Raw genomic sequence first — 17,431 nt, 5'->3', positions numbered from 1 at the left:
TTATTTTCACAAATGTATGTGGTTTTTATGCACTCCAAGCAATTTTTAGTGCAAAATATGTGGTTGCTGAACTGCACCGCAAATTTCAGGTTAGTGTAAGAATTTCAAAGGACAGTTGTGTTACAATTTGCTTTGGAAAATTGCTGATTTGCTAGTTTTGCATTGAAATCCAAACTGAACCAAATTCCTCCCCATGGTAGTAGATTTTTGAAACGTATTTTGCTAAACCCTGTTCCAAGCATCCATTCTTCCAAAGGAAGTTGGCCCCGTCTAGCCTTGAAGACTCCCCAGTGAATGAAGCAAGTGCTCTTGAGCATAAAATGAAGCACAGCTAAGCGCAGTGACATAAGGCATTTGAGTTATGTACTGAATCCAAAAGTGAAGGGAAATATTATCTCACAAAACCAAACACAGACCCACTAGCCCCATTCAAAGAGCCCTGCTTTCTGGTTCTGCTGCCAAAATGGTGGGGTTGAGGCTGTCAACCCCTATCGGACCACAATCCATGGTTGGTGGGCTTGGCTTGGATAAGTCAGGAATGTACCAGCCTCCATTAAATTGTGTGCATGTTTGTGGGTGGGTTTATTTGTTTTCTTACCACTGGGTGAGGGAGAGAAATGGTTCTCTTTTTTGCAAGTGAAACTGGGGGGAAACTTTTAAGCTGTACTTTGATGAAGATTTGGTGTTTGGCTGTGAGGGGCCCAACAGAGTGGCCTCGAAGACCAGCTACCTATCGCTGGCCTGCAAGATGCATTTTAAATGCAATTGCCTTGGCCTACGGCAAAGTTTCCTTTTGCAAATAAATCACCCTGAGTAATCCCCACTCAAAGCTGCATGAACTACAGTTAGATAACAGCCAGGCTACCCATATACATTCATTCCTGAGGTCGGGGAGGACTCTCCACTCTTTCCCATGAGAGTCTGAAAAACTGAAGGGGTGAAATCTCAGGTGTTACCGTATTTTCCGCTCTATAAGACGCACCAGACCACAAGACGCACCTAGTTTTTGGGGGAGGAAAACAAGAAAAAAAATATTCTGAATCTCAGAAGCCAGAACAGCAAGAGGGATCGCTACGCAGTGAAAGCAGCAATCCCTCTTGCTGTTCTGGCTTCTGGGATAGCTGCACAGCCTGCATTCGCTCCATAAGACGCACACACATTTCCCCTTACTTTTTAGGAGGGAAAAAGTGAGTCTTATAGAGCAAAAAATACAGTATTTTGGCAGGGGTCTGGCATGGGTAAAGTGTGGGTAACTACTAAAAATGCTCCCTAAAGCAAAGTCTGGATTCAACCCCTGCAGGATGCATCCTACAGGGAATGCTTGATTTTTAGAGGGGGGTTGGGGGGGGGCGTGGTGTTAGTGCCAGGACTGTGTTTGGTTCTTGTGAGGAAAACTGAAAGTTAAGGAACATCTGAGCTTACAGAAAGTGCCTTTTCCTCCTCATGAACTTAAAAGCACAGCCAACTTCCACACCTGGAGATTGCTGATTAGATGTTGTTTTCCAGACTGACCCCTGGCACTTCTCCTCCATAGCAACCAACTATCACCCAAGAGGCTTCCTGGGTGAAAAGTCCATTCCCATCTTTGCAGCAAAGGGGCAAGGGTTGCATCTTGGTGGTATAACACACGCTGTTCATGCAACAGGTCTCAAGTTCACTCCACGGCATCCCCAAGTAGGGCTGGGATAGTGTTCTGCTTGAGAACCTGGCAAGCTGATGCCGGTCAGTGTAGACATTATTGAGCTAGATGGACATATGGCCTGATCCTGTACCAGGCAGCTTTTGCTGAATAAGTCAGACTACTCAAACGAATGGGGGGACCCTAATGGCTCTGGGGGAAGGGCCCACAGCTCAGAAGCAGGGAACCTGCTTTGTGGGCAGGAGGTCCTGGGTTCAGTCTGTGGCATCTCCAGGTATGGATGGAGGAGATTCCTGCCTGGAACAGGAGAGAGCCACTGCCAGGCTACATGGGCAATCCAACCGAGATGAGCCAATTGCCTGACTCTGCATAAAGCAGCTCCCCATGTTTCTATTCAGGTCAGCCCTTTATTAACAACCTAGGGGACTGGAATCTGTTGCCACAGCTCAGTGGTAAGCAGGGATTTTTCCCCCCCCCCCAGGATCTCAGGTCTGGCACCTAGAAAAATAGCACTGGTGATAATGTAAGCAGAGGGTCTCAATTTAATCCCCAGCATCTGCAGGAAGGCTCAAACCACTGGGAGCCGGCCACTGTAGATGCTCTGCTGGATGGCCCTGTGGTCTGCCTTGCATATCTCCTTCCCACGTTCCACAGCGGAGAAGCCTCTTTTCCCTTAGCTTGCCTCTGAGCAAAGGTGTGCCTGAACCCTCCAAATGTCTCCCAGAGCTCCTTTCAAGGCTTAAGCTGTGCTTGAGAAAAAGAGCAGCCCCAAAGCCGGGTGCACTTTCCAGGTTGTATGTTTTTTATTAGTGGTGCTTCCAGCTGTTGAGGAACAGCCAGCCAGCCTGTGTTTGCGTAAGAGTGACCTTTCCAGCGGCTCAGAACAAAAATAGATAGTAATAAACTCTTATCCTTGATGCTGTTCACTGGAGGACCTGGAAAGTGTTGGGTGGTGACGGGCAGAATGGCAGATGGTGAAGGAGCCAGTCCCAGGAGGAAGTGAGCCCCAAGGGGTTTAGCGCAGACTTTGCCAACCTGGCGCCCTCCAGATGTTTGGACCACAACTCCCAACATCACCATTGGCTGGGACTGATGGGACCCATGGGCCAAAGCATCTGCTGGGCACCAGGATGGCGAAGTCTTGTTTAGTGGATACCTGCTGCCCCAAACTCTTGACATGGCTGCGTGGTCTTTCTTTTTTTAAAGGTGCCTGGGCAGCCTGGCTGTTAAGCAGACCAATCCACAGTTAGACGGGCTGTTGCTTACTTGCCATCAGCCGTCCAGTGCTGTGCCACTTGGAAAATGTTTTTTTCCGTATCAGCCCATAAATTTGTTGATGTTGTTTTTCTTGATTTTTTAACTGTGAAATCACTTTGAGATATTTTACGGGAAGCAATTCATAAATGGAATCAAATATAGAAATAAAAGAATATAGAAATAATAGAATGGCTTAAAGCACTATCCCTGCATACATATGGAGGCTCCATTCGGATACTGGGTTGCTAACTGTGGTTGGTCTCCTCCTTTTTGGAAAGCTGCCTTAAGGTGGTGGCCGTCAACACGTCCTGTGGCAGTGAGCAAATTCCATGAGCAAATCCTAAACTGTCTATGGAATTGAGCCGTAATTACAAATAAGTTACTTATAGGTATATAAAAAAGATGAGGCACTGGATGTGACTCAGCAGGAGCCCAGGGTGGCCTTAACCGAAACTGGCTGTGGAATGGAACGTGAAGATGATTGTGGACAGTTCTCTTCCAGGGTGCCTGTGACCGGTGGGTCATTCTCTGCCATTCTATCAAGTCCAAGCCAGAGGCTTAAAGTCCACCCGGGTTGCCTCTCTGCAATTGTACCTGGCACTGAATTGCTCTTGCCCAGGTTGTGAAATCACTGGGCTTCCAGTCCCAGCGTGGTTTTTATTATTTTCGGAGGCTGGCTGAGCCCTCCAGTGGCAGAGCTCCGAAAGGATGTCCCAGGCGTGGGATCCTCACGGGAAAAACTGAAAGTGCTCCGTCTCCTGCTCTGTGCTGTTTGCTGCTTCAGGGTCTTTGTAGATAGCTGTGCGCTAGTTGATGATTAACCAAGGTATGACAATTGCAACATGGGCATGGCCCTAGAGATCCAGGTTTCTCTGCATGGGAAAAGGAGCTAGCAGGTGATTGCATGGGGAGCCTTCTCTGTGCCCTGGAATTTCAGGATTCAGCAGGTACAAACGCTTTCTCCTTTCTCCTCTTACAAACTACCCCCACCTGGCCACAGCCGGGAGATGCTGATACTGGATTGTTGGTTAGAGTTCTCTGATCTAATAAGGCTCCTGTGGGCTGCATGGGGCAGATCCTCCCCACTTTCCCCCTTCACAACAATCCTGCAAGGTAGGTAAGGCAGTGAAAGTGGGCCAAAGGTCCCCTAGCACTTCATGGCTGAGTGGGGATTTAAACCCAGGTCTTGCCAATTAAGTCCACAGGATGTTGCTGTGGGATGATGAGGCTGATGAAAGTTGTAGCTCAAAACGTCTGGACGCCACAGCTTGGTGACGGCTGGTGAAAACCTTTACTCTGCCTATGATAGGAACTGGCCAGGTATCCCTACTCCTCTCCCAGAAGAGCACTGGATGGAGACAGGCAGCCCTGTCCCCAACATCTGATGATCTGAGGGGTGTCCTCTCTTTTAACTGTTTTAGCTGCATGCTGTCCATAGATCATTAGTTTGCCCAATGCTTTTTCAAAGAAGCCACTTACGCTAGGCTTGTCCATCACAACACCTTGTGGTGTGACATGCCATGTGTCAACGATATGCTGTGAACGGAAAGTGCTCAGAAGCTACTTTCATGTCTCTTGGGATGTTGCTCATAACTCCCAAATTATGAAAGCTCCTCCATCATTCATACTTGTGGTTTTTGGTCAGATTCCAGCAGTTATGTGAGCATAAGAAATACAGCTGTTTGTTTAACCTATCACACACTAAAGGTATGTAATAACCAGCAATAGTCTTTTCGTAGAACTATAGAATTGGAAGGGATCCTGAGGGTCATCTATTCCAACCCCCTGCAATGCAGGAATCTCAACCAAAGCATCCCTGACAGGTGGCCATGCAGACAGATGGCCACAATACTGCACACAATACTCCAGGTGCGGTCTGACGGAGGCAGAATAGAGTGGTACTATGACTTCCCTTACTTACTTATAACATACAGAAATGCATTATATTAGGGGAAATTACTTGCAAAAATCTGTACATTAGTCAAAACTGCATACAAAAATCAGTTTATTGGGAAAGATTTGAACTAAAGTGCTGAATAATTTTCATGAGGATTTTTTAAAAACAAATTTGCAGATTGCTGTAAAAATGTGGAGAACTGAATGTAAAATTGGAAAAATGAGAAGCTGGGAGAAATGAAACTGAAAGATCCTTCCATCCCTTCTTGTAGGTAAGGCTCAATGACCCAATGTGGCACCTTCTCCAACTAGCAAGTCATATACCGTATTGGCCCGAATATAAACAGCACTCGCAAATAAGCCGCACCTTTAAAATTCAAGAGGAAAAAAGAAAAAAAGATAATACCTGAATATAACCCACTCCCTTAAAATTGGGTTACAGGGTGAAAATTGCTGCAAGCCAATTTAAGCCTTTGATCTTGCAAGCCTGCAAAGATTACCGTACAATCGCTAAAATCGCTATGCAATTGCTACAATTCTGAAGGCACTCAAGCTTGCAAATTGGCAATAAAACATTTTTTTGTTCCGTTTTAACATATTTCTGTTTCAGCAGTGATATCGTAAAAGCCAATTTTTGTAAGGTCATGAATTTAAGCTGCACTTTAACTTTTCATGGTTGGAATTTGGGGGTGGGGAGGAAGTGCGGCTTATATTCAGGCCAATACGGTACTGTAGGAACATGGGAAGGTGCTTTACAGCATCTAGACCAGAACTGCATCATCTGACAGGCTGCAGCTCTCCAGCGCCTCAGGCAGAGAAAGGTCTTTCACATCACCTGTTAATCCATTTTGACTGGACATGCAGGGGTTTGAACCTGGGACCTTCTGCAGGCAAAGCAGGGTGCGCTGCCACTGAGCTCCTTTCACTCTCTTAGGAACCGATGATGCTTCCTTATACCAGGTCAAACAATTTGCCCATCTAGCTCCCTGGAAGCCAATATCTGGGGTCTCCAGCAGAGATAATTCCCATCACTGCAACCTGAGACCTTTTACCTGGGGGGTTGGATTCAGGACCGTACGCATGCAAAGCGAGAGGTTCTACCACAGAGCAATAAGCCCCCCTCCAAACATCAGCAAAGTTTCCACGATTTTCGGTGCTCATCACAGCACACCGTATCCCCACAATCTCAGGGTGGACGGTGGCTGAGGAGAACAGAGTTCTCAGGGGGAGGGGAGGGTGTGCGTTCATTCAAATAGCTGGAATTATGACAGTTTAGAACTCTGCAGCTGGGAGGAAGGGAGGGGCTTTAAAGAAGCTGATCTGGTAATGCCAATGTTCAATAAGCAATGCTTTTTAAAAATCACGCAAACACGACACCACAAAAATTAAGAGGGATGGATACATTGCTTTCGTATGTTGCTTTATGCCAGAGGAAGTCAATACCTCTGAATGCCCAGGATGCTGGACTAGAAGCACTGTCTGATTTGCACATCCTCAGATATCTTGGTTTTATTTTTCTAAGACTGCTTTGCACCTAACATAAGGTAAAAAGGTAAAAAGGTAAAGGGACCCCTGACCATTAGGTCCAGTCGTGGCCAACTCTGGGGTTGCAGCACTCATCTTGCTTTACTGGCCGAGGGAGCCGGCGTACAGCTTCCGGGTCATGTGGCCAGCAGGACTAAGCCGCTTCTGGCGAACCAGAGCAGCACAGGAAACACCGTTTACCTTCCCACCGGAGCGGTACCTATTTATCTACTTGCACTCTGACGTGCTTTCAAACTGCTAAGTTGGCAGGAGCAGGGACCGAACAACAGGAGCTCACCCCGTCGTGGGGATTCGAACCGCCGACCTTCTGATCGGCAAGTCCTAGGCTCTGTGGTTTAACCCACAGTGCCACCCACGTCCCTTTGCACCTAACATAGCACACCTTAAATGTTCAAAGCCAGCTGGCATGTTCAACCGTCCTGTAAATTAGACCGGTATTATACTCTCCACAATGAAGACTGGGTGGGATAGAGGGAGTATGGTGTGACTTGAACCACAAATGCTCTGGCTACAGCACTGCTCACCCAGCACAACAGCGTGGCTGTTAGATCATTCTTCCCCTATTTGGCCAGATTTCCGCTGGTACAAGACCTACCTGATTATAAAAACAGAAGGGAGAGGTTATTACAAATAATGGCCGGGTTCCAAAGAGCTACTTTGGGCGCGCCTGAGAGTTTGAGTAGGTCAAATCGTGACAGCAGGTAGCAGCAATTGGACATGAAATCAGAGCATTTGTGTCCACTGAGAGGGATCAACGAAACAGAATGAAGAGAGGGTGGCAAGGATAGATCCTTTAAAAAATACTATTAAAAGAAAAAAGAAAAGTCAGTGCCAATTAGACTGTCATTGCGGGGGCAGAGGGCAATAGCAGCGTCTTTTCCTAAAGTAGTAACAAGAAGGCCAACCATTACTGCAAATCTGGAGCAAGATGCCAGTAATTGGAAAGCACCAAGAGAGCCAAAGTCCATTGCCTATGCCAGACTGGGGCTTTGTCACTAGCAGAAGAGGATGCTGGACTAAGTGGGCTTTGCTCTGACCCAGCAGGGCTCTTCGTATATTCTTAGGAAAGGGCCAATTAACCAGATGGATGCAACTCCAGGATGGAAATGGAAACTGCACAGACCTGGGTCTGCTTCGTTGGGATAATAATTGTTATGGCTCTCCTCATGCTTACATGGGAGTAAGCCCAACAAAAAGAAACAGGGCTTGCTTCTGAGTAGGTGTGTATAAGGCTATACTGGAAGAGGAACATTTTGTTCTGCCTGGTAATGTAGAGTTATCAATGTGCACAATATAGGGTGGTATTCAATGTAAGTCATACTCTAGAGTAGACTTACTGGAATTAATGGACTAAGGCAGATCCATTAATTTCAGAGGGTCTACTTTGAGTAGAAATTAGTTGGGTGCAATTTGTTATTCTTACCTGCATGTAATAGCAATGTCTGGCCCTGCTGCAGGGAAGGCATTTTGAGGTGCCGTTGAAGATTACATTCACGCCACTGTTTGGTGCCATTTGAATTTTATGCCCTGACATGCCAATGATTCTTGGTTTGACTTTAACCAATTAATTGCTTAGCTAAATCAAGTTTTAAAAATTATCTATTGACTAAATGGCACGCCTGACTGAATCAGACTTTTTAATATAAGTTAATTCTTTTTAATGTAAGTACTCATTTAAAACAAACAACTACGAATGGCAGGCAAAACCTTAGGAAAGGCTTTTCTTTTTCACTCCCATGAGGAAGTTTTAAAGAAAGCTCTTGTTATGATGTATGCATGCCCCCATCTACAAACTAATACAGTATGCTTCCACCCCTTCAAAACTAATGTTTAATTCATATTCAAATTAACTGCAGGTAGTATTGGTTGAGGGACGCGGGTGGCGATGTGGGTTAAAGCACAGAGCCTAGGACTTGCCAATCAAAAGGTCGGCGGTTTGAATCCCCGCGACGGGGTGAGCTCCCGTTGCTCGGTCCCTGCTCCTGCCAACCTAGCAGTTCAAAAGCACGAAGTGCAAGTAGATAAGCAGGTACCGCTCCTGCAGGAAGGTAAACGGCATTTCCGTGTGCTGCTCTGGTTCGCCAGAAGTGGCTTAGTCATGCTGGCCACATGACCCGGAAACTGTACGCTGGCGCCCTCGGTCAATAAAGCGAGATGAGCGCCGCAACCGCATAGTCAGCCACGACTGGACCTAATGGTCAGGGGTCCCTTTACTTTTACTAGTATTGGTTGAATGAATCAAGTGAAACTCACACAAATAACCAAATCCTATTTCTGAGCTTTTCTTCTCCATACCTCCTCAACTTGAATGCTGGTGGGCTGGGCTGGGCGGGTCACAAGGATGTTGTGCAAGTAAGTAAAATGAAATGATTTGGTGACAGTACTAGCAGCAACATCACTCACCCCAGTACCTGCCCGTTTCTTGCATATAGGGCTGGCCCTACTATGAGGTAGACTGAGGCAGCTGCTTAGGCAGCAGATACTGAAGAGCAGTGTATCAACCCACCCCCATTTTGCCTCAGCTTCCTAAGCTGTCCTGGTGCTCCAAGTGTGGTAGAGGATGCGATCCCATTACCACACTGAAGTAAGAGTCACCCTGGTTGGGTTCTGTATATGGAATGGTGAGAGACCACCACCTTGTCCTTCACATTATACACCAAAATGCCTTTAAGTACCTGCTTACAGGTAGGTAGCCGTGTTGGTCTGCCGTAGCCGAAACAAAATAAAAAAATCCCTTCCAGTAGCACCTTACAGACCAACTAAATTTGTTATTGGTATGAGCTTTCACATTGCCTTCTACAATCTTGCCTCTTACAATTGTTCTTCTATCTCATTATTAAATCAAAGAACAGAAGCGTTTCATTTCTGTACGCATGTTTATGTAAAATAAGACCATATAACCGATCGATAATCATCTTGCCATTTTCTTTTCCCCTCCACAATTAAAATGTTGAGCTGCCTGTTTCCTCAAACATGCTGCAGGGCCCACAGCTGAGCTGCTGATGCTGGAAAACCCACAAAGGAATCTGTGGCTGGAAAGGCGGTCCTAGTGGAAGTCCCCTGCAGATGGATAGGAAGGCTGCCTTCTAACCCACCGGAATGGAGAAGGCAGCTCCCAGCGAGACCCAGCCCCTCACGCCTCCAAAGGCCTCGAACTGTAAGGAAGGGGATGACTGCTCAGAGAATGGACTCCTGATCAAGATCACAGAACCTAAATTCCAACTGGTGGAGGGTGCAAACCAAGCCCACCCTAGCCAGGGAGAAAAGGAGGAGACAACGAGCCCTGTGTCCAATGGGATTTCAGGAGCCCAGAGCCCAGGTCCTTGCAATGCGACAGGGGGCAGCGAAGGCGCCCCTACCACACCCACTGCTCCCATGACCACCACCCTCTGTGTGGCAGAGGGTCAGCAGCCGCTGATGGAGCTGGAGGAGAGGGAGACTTGGAGCAAGAAAGTGGACTTTCTCCTCTCTGTTATTGGCTATGCAGTAGATCTAGGAAACGTATGGCGCTTCCCTTATATATGTTACCAAAACGGAGGAGGTGAGTGTCCATTGATTGATTTGATTCAATATTTGTAGTCTGCTTTTCCAAACACAAATGTTGAGCTCAAAGTGGCTCACAAGAGTCAGTTACCCTGCAGCCCCCCCGCTTAATCTGGGCACAGCACTGGGGCCTTGCTCCTCTAACATATACTCGGGGGTGGAGCAGGATGGTGGTGCTGTGAACTAACAGCTGCCCCCCCCCCGAAAAACCTGCAGCACAAAGCAACCAAAGGCCAAGCAAGAACTGGAGGCAAGGCCGATTGCAAGCATTTCTTTGCAATTAAATAAAGACTATGTATATATATTTATTTGCTTGAGACTCAATTTTCTCATGCCACCCAGCATTCCCACTTAAAAGATGCTGACGGGCAGGGCTGGGCAATGTCAGGTTTTCAACATTGCAATGTGTCGCCAGCCAAACATTGCAACCTGGTGATATGCAGCAACAAGCTGCGTTGGCCCCAGCCCACAAGGCACGGGGTGAAACTGTCGCAACTCTCACTGCAGGAGCTGAGGGGCTTTCCTCCCAGCGCCTCGCAGGTCAGGGCGATACAGCTTGTTTGCGTTGCTCAGCTGAGTGAGCCCTATGCCTCTCCAGTTTGCACGTGAGGAATAGGGGCTTGCTCAGGTGGGGGAGCAGCGGGAACAGTTTAAAGAAGCCGAGGAAGGAATAAGTTGTATGGGCCCGGCGATACAGATTGCTCCTCCCTCTGCAGCATGAGGGGCAGAGCGCAATGGCGGCTTCATGCGGCAGTATAGCGCAGCTGAAACCGCTGCTGCTCCTGAGTCCCTCTGCTACCAGCGGCCCGATGTTGAAGGTGGCACTGGTAGCAGAGGGACTCAGGAGCTGTGTCGGTTTCACCCATGATATACTGCCAGGTGAAGCCGCCATACACGGTCCTGGGCGATGTATTGGTACACTGCTCAGGCCTACCGACAGGTTACAAAAAAACAACACACACTCCAAGTGGACTCTAGCATGGAAGCAACCTGTATTAACTGAGGGATTCTTAAAATCGCTCCTGGAGCTGTGGACAAAATAGGGAGCTATCCCTAAAATAGCCCCATAAAGGCTGGGCGGCATGAAATGTTGACAACCGGCTGGAGCGGAAGATAAGCAGATCCAAGAAAGGAAAGAAACCGCATTGTTGCCTCGATAAAGTCATTTCCTGACTTGTTCATTCTGATAAGCTATTTTGCAATGTCCTCAAGATGGAATGGAGAGCTGGCCACAGGCATCAATGGAGATATCAAAGATTTTAATGTAGCTGGGACTGAACACACATACTCCCCGCCCCCAACGCATGCACAACTGAACATGCAACAGGCCAGCAAGGATTCAGCTGGCTGACTGGTGGAAAACTGGGGTTAGGGAAAGGGGAGTAGTTGGGGTCTTGAACAGCGGTACTCCACACAGCAACATTGTTGTTGCAACACCCCCACCTTGTTCCCTCTATTTCTGGCACTCAGAGACCTTTGTGGACACAGTGCACCCCCCAGGCACAAGAGGAATCTGTCAGCATGCTTGGGGAAACACCAAGGTTTTTAGAACTAATATTAAGGGAGGAGGAGCCAAAGGAAATGCTGACTGACCTTTGCTGAGCAACGTTGGGGGTGGGAGGTCAAGGGAACTGAGTCTTCTGGGGGAGGGCACAGCTGACTGGCTGGCATCTTGATCAGAAACACTCCATGCTGCAACATTTTGTTGCGTAGGCCTCTTGTTACCATCCAATGCCTCTCTGAATGGTGTTTTGACGTTGGTCCCTTTGATTCAGGGGCTTTCCTCATCCCGTACACAATCATGGCTATCTTTGGAGGGATCCCGCTCTTCTACATGGAGCTGGCACTGGGGCAGTATCACCGAAATGGATGCATCTCAATCTGGAGGAAGATCTGTCCCATTTTCAAAGGTAATCCTCAAGGGGAAATCTTTATTCTCAGAATTCTGGGTCACAGTTAAAGCTGCAGAGCACCCGGCGTGTGGAGCCAGGGGCTTTTCAGGGGAGGGTTCCTGGCATATGTGGAGATCAGAGGTCTTAGACATGTAACTCTGCATTGACTCTCAAAATCCACGCATAAAAAGTTCTCTACTTACTATGAGCATAGTTCCCAATAAACGCACACCATGAAAAATGACTGACAATGCCATTTTATATGCTGTTGCCTGTGCCCTCATCCATGTTTTTTATGGCCTGTGCTGGAGCTCCATGGCTGCATAGGAACCTCTGCACTCAAGAGCAAGTTACGGGAGCTCCATGTGTTGCATGGAAGCCTCTGCACTACCAACGGATCACTTAATAGGAACACCAGAGCACCCGTCTTTCTTACGTTTATGCCAGCATTTTCTATCCATCCAGGAATTGGCTACGCCATCTGCATCATTGGCTTCTACATTGCCTCGTACTACAACACCATCATGGCATGGGCCTTGTACTACCTCATCTCCTCGTTCACGAGTGAGCTGCCCTGGACCAGCTGCAAAAACCCCTGGAACACCAACAACTGCACAAACTACTTCTCCAACAAGAGCACCGCCTGGACTGCCAACTCAACCTCGCCGGCAGAAGAATTTTACACGTAAGTGCATGTAAGTGGAGAGACAGCCATGCCAGAATAAGGTGGAGCAGGGTGGGTGGGGAAGGAGCTTTCGAGGAGGGACGGATGTGTTAAACTCTGTGCTTTCTTTATATGTAGGCACTGGCTCAGGTCTCCTAGTTAGCAACTGCTTTTCATGAGCATCAGTGAGAGTTAATGGTTCATTTTTTATGCCTGCAACAACCTCTGAAGCCCTCTGCAACATCAGCCTTAGTCATTCCCTAATTAGGTGCCAGAGAACACAAGATCTGCTAGAGCTGTGAGAAACATGTCAAAACACACAAGGTTCCTAAGTGCCCAAAGCATCCATGAACAGAGGAGGGTGCATTCTGGATCTCTGGATGACTCTCTGCTCTGTTCTCACCTCCTTCCAATCCATCTCTGCTGGTGGCATAGATAATTCTGTCAAAGTTCTGCACTGAGCAAACCACTACTCCTGATATAGAAAAGCGAAAGAACTGTCCACCCTCACAGAGAAAGCTGCCCATTGTATCTCTGCATGAGTCACTATTCTGAGTGCAGCCCCTCCCAAACAGAAAGCCTACATAGAATTGTGACTTATGCAGAAACACACAGGCCTGGTTCACATTTAACACTGTGTCATTGTTCATTTATCAAACCATGAATTAAAAACAATTTCTCCTACAGAGGATCAAACTATGACTTGTTTCTCCAAAGCTTCTTCTGTTTTCCAGCTACTCTTGCCTCATTAGAATGTGAAGTGTCTGGGGTGGGGTAGCCAAAAAAGCCAAGGGTGCTATTTTTCACAAGTAGCACCAAGCCATAGTTAAAATAACTCAAATTTTAGAAGCCAACAGTAAACCATGGCTTCAAGTCAGTTTGTTGACTGTAAACAAGCCACAGTTAAGGTACTGGGCAGGGTCTGCATCTCCCATTTTAATCAACCGGGGAAATGTGTGCCAGAATTGTCAGAAGTTAGGACCACCCCGCCAACTGATGTTAGCTGATTCCTCGAAATTGCTGTAATCAGGCCTGGCTCAAGATGTATGTACATTGTTTTGATTGCCAAAGAAAGGAAATCCAAACCATTTTTGTTAAAAAACTAACTGAAGTAAATAACTGCCGCTTTTTGAACAGCACTGGCATGAAATTGACATGAGGTAGCCAGCTCTAGGCTGTTCTTCTTTCTCCCCTGCTCATACCCAGGAGCAAATCTTTAAATGAGAAGCCAATGTGATTCCCTCCAGACAATGTTGGGCTCCAATGCCCATCAGCCCCATAAGCAGCCAGCATGGCCAATGGTCAGGGGGACGGTGGAAGTTGCTGTCCAACAACATTGCAAGGCTACCCTGTTCCTGACCTCCCGTTTGTTTGGCTTACCTCCAACAGTCACATTGATGGCAAGTTCCCAGCAGCAAACCCCACTCCACCCCACCCTCAGGACTCATGGACTTGAAGCAAACGTCGCCCGCTTGAAATGATCCCTTTGGAAAGTCTGCATCCCAAATGATCCCCAACACGTCTGTTTCCTTTCCATTTCAGCCGCCACATTCTCCAAGTGCACAGATCCAAGGGGCTGGATGACCTGGGAGGAATCAGCTGGCAGCTTGTCCTGTGTTTGATGCTGATCTTCACCATTGTGTACTTCAGCATCTGGAAAGGAGTCAAAACATCTGGAAAGGTGAAGAGCAAGGACAACAGCAGGAGGAGCTGCTCCAGGATTGTATCTGGTGGTCAGGGATGGAAAGGGATGCTGAATCTGAAGACCGGGGGGGGGGGGGGAGGGGGGAGGTTCATGTGGCCCACCAGGCTTCTCCATTCCTTAGTGCCTTAGGGGTCTTCCCAGACCACACCCCTTCATCAGGCAGCACCCTCACCAGCCCTGCCCTGTCCCCTTCTCAAGTGCATTTAGCTGACTTGAATGTGTTCTTGACGTATGAGAATGTCTCTAGCTTGCCTGGCTAGAGACTGGGGAGATGGTATGTGCTGGTGTGTTTGTAGAAACTTCTGGCTTTTGCATGGCTGGGATACAGATTACTGTACACAGTAAATGTCCCATCCGTTTTTACCTCTGGTCTGGCCCAAACATGGCATATGGCCCCTGGAAGGTTGCCCATTTAGGGAATGTGGCCCTCAAGATGAAAAATGTTCCCTATTTCTGCCACCAAAAAGAGGGGGGAAACTTTCATGTTCCTGACTGTCTTGAGAAGCAGCTGGAATGAACTGAAGAGCATTCTGAAGCTCCCCAAGCTGGTGGCCTCCTGTGATCTTGGCTAGCACCTAGTGAGGATGTCGCCATCCTTCCTTCTGGCTGTGTGTTAGGAAGGCCTTTTCTATACAGAAGATTTATCAGTGTCAGGGGTGCATACATCACTAGCCTCCCAAATATGAGGCAGCAGGCAAGGCGCCACTAGGCCAGGAAACCTCATCTGTCCATGGGAGAAGGTCAAGAGGAAGGAAGTTCAGACTCAGGGGAGTCTGTGCCATCTCCTTGGGGTTGGAAGAGACAGGGCTTTGGCACAGGATGGGATAGTTCATGGAGCTGGCAGAAGAGACCCCCGGAACTAGGGATGGGGGTGGGGGAATTTTATAACATTTGCACATTTCCAAATTTTGCAAGGCAGTTTTCCAGTCAACTAAAATGTACAGAGATGCATATTCTAAGGTAAAATGTGCATAAAGAATAGTTTAGTTAAACTAGCACACAAAAGCATGTAACATTTGCTTTGCAAAAATGCATATATTTGCTAAAAATGTATACATTAGGATAAATTTGCGCTAAAATGCTGGTGTTTTTCTTATTTGCCTGGGTCTTTGGATAGGGACATCCAGGCACTGTCAATATTAAAACTTTCATTTTATTTTATTTTTTTAAAATAATTTTTATTAACTGGCCAATCAGATCAAATTAAATCACATCACATAAATTCCAAATTACAAAGCCAAATTTTTAAATTTTGTTGGGGGAACCCATACTTCAAGATCCAAAGGGGGATTCAGATCATCTTCTTATTACTGCGTTAATGTCCAAATCAGTCCCAATCAGTCCAAACAAAATTCCTAATTCTATCCAGTCTTATCTTGGTGTTTCCACATCATATCTTGTTCATATAATTTCTATTTTTCCTTTACGATCTCTTCTGTTAGTCTCCTTAAGCCGATAAGCAAAATAATAATCCTGTGTGGATTTCCCGTTCCTCCACTAAGTCCAGATGGTTTCCATATATCTCCTTCGTAGATAACATCGCTCTTTCCATCATAAATTTGGCATTTGTCGCTCTTAAGTCCCACCGAGAAGTTGATCCACGATATGTAAACAACTCTATTTCTCTCTTTCTCCTCCCAGACCCAAGAGCTCCAACAATGCCTCCCAAAATGGCAACGGCATTTTTAACTGCGTCATTCCAAAACTCTTAGCTTTCCAGCTTCATCTTGAAACATTGCTTTGGTTCGAAAGTTTATCTCCACACAGCCTTAAATCCACAGCTTAAGTCCTTAGTTTCTGACTCATTAGGGGAGGGGATTGTTGTTAAATCACATAAGAAAAAGGAAGGCAGGTTTTTTCCCCCCTCCCCCCTCAGTCATACCGTATCTTGACGTATCTTCTCATATTTTATTCTTGTCTTGTTATCAGAGATCTCTTCTGTCAGCAGTCTTTACTCCCCTTTTTCCTTGAAGCATGTGCAATTTATCTCGTCCAAATTGTTTCTTTTGAAGATGCTTGCAACTAGCGGTGCGAATCAGGGACGGCGTCCAGGAGTGCCGGAATCCCACAGGAGGGCTTTGTGCCTAGTGCCCCCACCCCCACAAATTCGGCAAGGGCCGTTCCCCCCACAATCCTGGGGGGGTTAAGGAGGCTAATTACCCCCATCATAGCCTCCAAATTACCTCGTGTGGGTCGGAGAGATGTTATTGTCAGCCATCTTCCGATGCGCCACCTAGTGGCCCCCTAAAGCTTTCATTTTAATCACCGTTTTTAGATATGGTCTTGTTGGATTTGATGTTGCTAGGCACCGTGGGCATGTTTTGAGTTGTGGTGGAGAGTGGGCTATCAATTTAATAAATTAATATTGCTGCTAATTCAGAGCGAAGTTTTCATCCTTTGTGCTGGTGTTTTCCCTCAGACGAATCCTCAGTCTTGATTTCTTCTCCAAACAGGTTGTGTGGGTGACTGCCACATTCCCTTATGTCATACTCTTTGTCCTCTTAATACGGGGCGCGACCTTGCCTGGGGCCTGGAGAGGGGTGGTCTACTACCTGAAGCCCGAATGGGATAAGCTTTTTGCTACTGAGGTAAGCAGGGAGGAAGGCGGGTGCAACAAATCAGATGAATGGATCGGCTACCTTAAAAGTCCTGTGGCAAATGCAGAGTAATGTACTAGATTTGGGGATGGGGGATGAGCCAGGTGCTCAGTCAGCCTTCTCCCAGCCTAAGTAAAAATCTAGGTAATTACTGGTCAGTTGCCACTTTCTCCTTGAGCAAGGTTCTTGAGTGGATTGTTGCAGACCAGATCCAGGCACTCTTGTATCCCTGTTAATTCTCAACCTTTCAGCAGCTTTCAATACCATGGTATTTCAACCGTGGTATCCTTCTGGAGCAGTTGTCCAAGTCAGGTGGCGGGCGGCACCACTTCACAGTGGTTCTGATTCTACTTGGTTGTTTCCAGAGGGTAATGCTTGGGGAGTGCTCTTTGGCCCTGTGTAAGTTCCAAGGTTTACCAAAGTCTGCTCTGCAGCTACTTGGAGCAAAGCTGGTAGTATGCTTGCTCCTGCTCTATGGTATAATGTTCCTGTCGAGATACAACACATACCCATTATCTGTATTTTCTGGAAACAGCTGGAAAACAGGATAAATGGAACTTGCAGAAGAAGCTTTTCTGCAGACTGTCTGCTGAGTGTATAAGGGATAAGACAGTCTCTCAAGTATCCTGTTCCTGAGCTGTATAGGGACTTATGTTAGTAGCAAATTGACAGCCAGTGCAAATCCCGCAAGCA

General features: G+C 47.0%; 1 protein-coding gene and 1 long non-coding RNA gene across 6 annotated transcripts in view; one reads left to right on the top strand and one right to left on the bottom strand.

Moving 5' to 3' along the window:
* SLC6A4 (solute carrier family 6 member 4) overlaps window positions 1–17,431 on the top strand; it is a 38,441-nt gene that overhangs the window by 5,486 nt on the left and 15,524 nt on the right. For 3 of the 5 annotated variants that reach the window (XM_083587659.1, XM_083587661.1, XM_083587663.1), the window contains exons 2-6: window positions 9,320–9,878; window positions 11,656–11,790; window positions 12,238–12,457; window positions 13,979–14,117; window positions 16,595–16,729. In XM_083587659.1, the coding sequence (XP_083443785.1) occupies window positions 9,437–9,878; window positions 11,656–11,790; window positions 12,238–12,457; window positions 13,979–14,117; window positions 16,595–16,729 (1,071 nt within the window). In that variant the 5' untranslated portion in view covers window positions 9,320–9,436. Of the gene's footprint in view, window positions 1–3,731; window positions 3,844–4,970; window positions 5,065–6,055; window positions 6,116–9,319; window positions 9,879–11,655; window positions 11,791–12,237; window positions 12,458–13,978; window positions 14,118–16,594; window positions 16,730–17,431 lie in introns of those variants that run through there. The other 2 variants (XM_083587662.1, XM_083587660.1) reach the window with 2 other exon arrangements.
* Window positions 12,139–17,431, bottom strand: part of LOC310750210 — a 185,299-nt gene continuing 180,006 nt past the window's right edge. Inside the window, exon 4 of the long non-coding RNA XR_014541972.1 lies at window positions 12,139–12,154. This is a non-coding gene — a long non-coding RNA (uncharacterized lncRNA). The remainder of the gene's footprint in view (window positions 12,155–17,431) is intronic.

This window comes from Podarcis filfolensis, assembly GCF_964270895.1.
Source record: "Podarcis filfolensis genome assembly, chromosome: 15".
Classification (NCBI taxonomy): Eukaryota; Metazoa; Chordata; class Lepidosauria; order Squamata; family Lacertidae; genus Podarcis; species Podarcis filfolensis.
The sequence above is the reverse complement of the archived record's forward strand: the minus strand, read 5'-3'. Positions and strand labels throughout refer to the sequence as shown.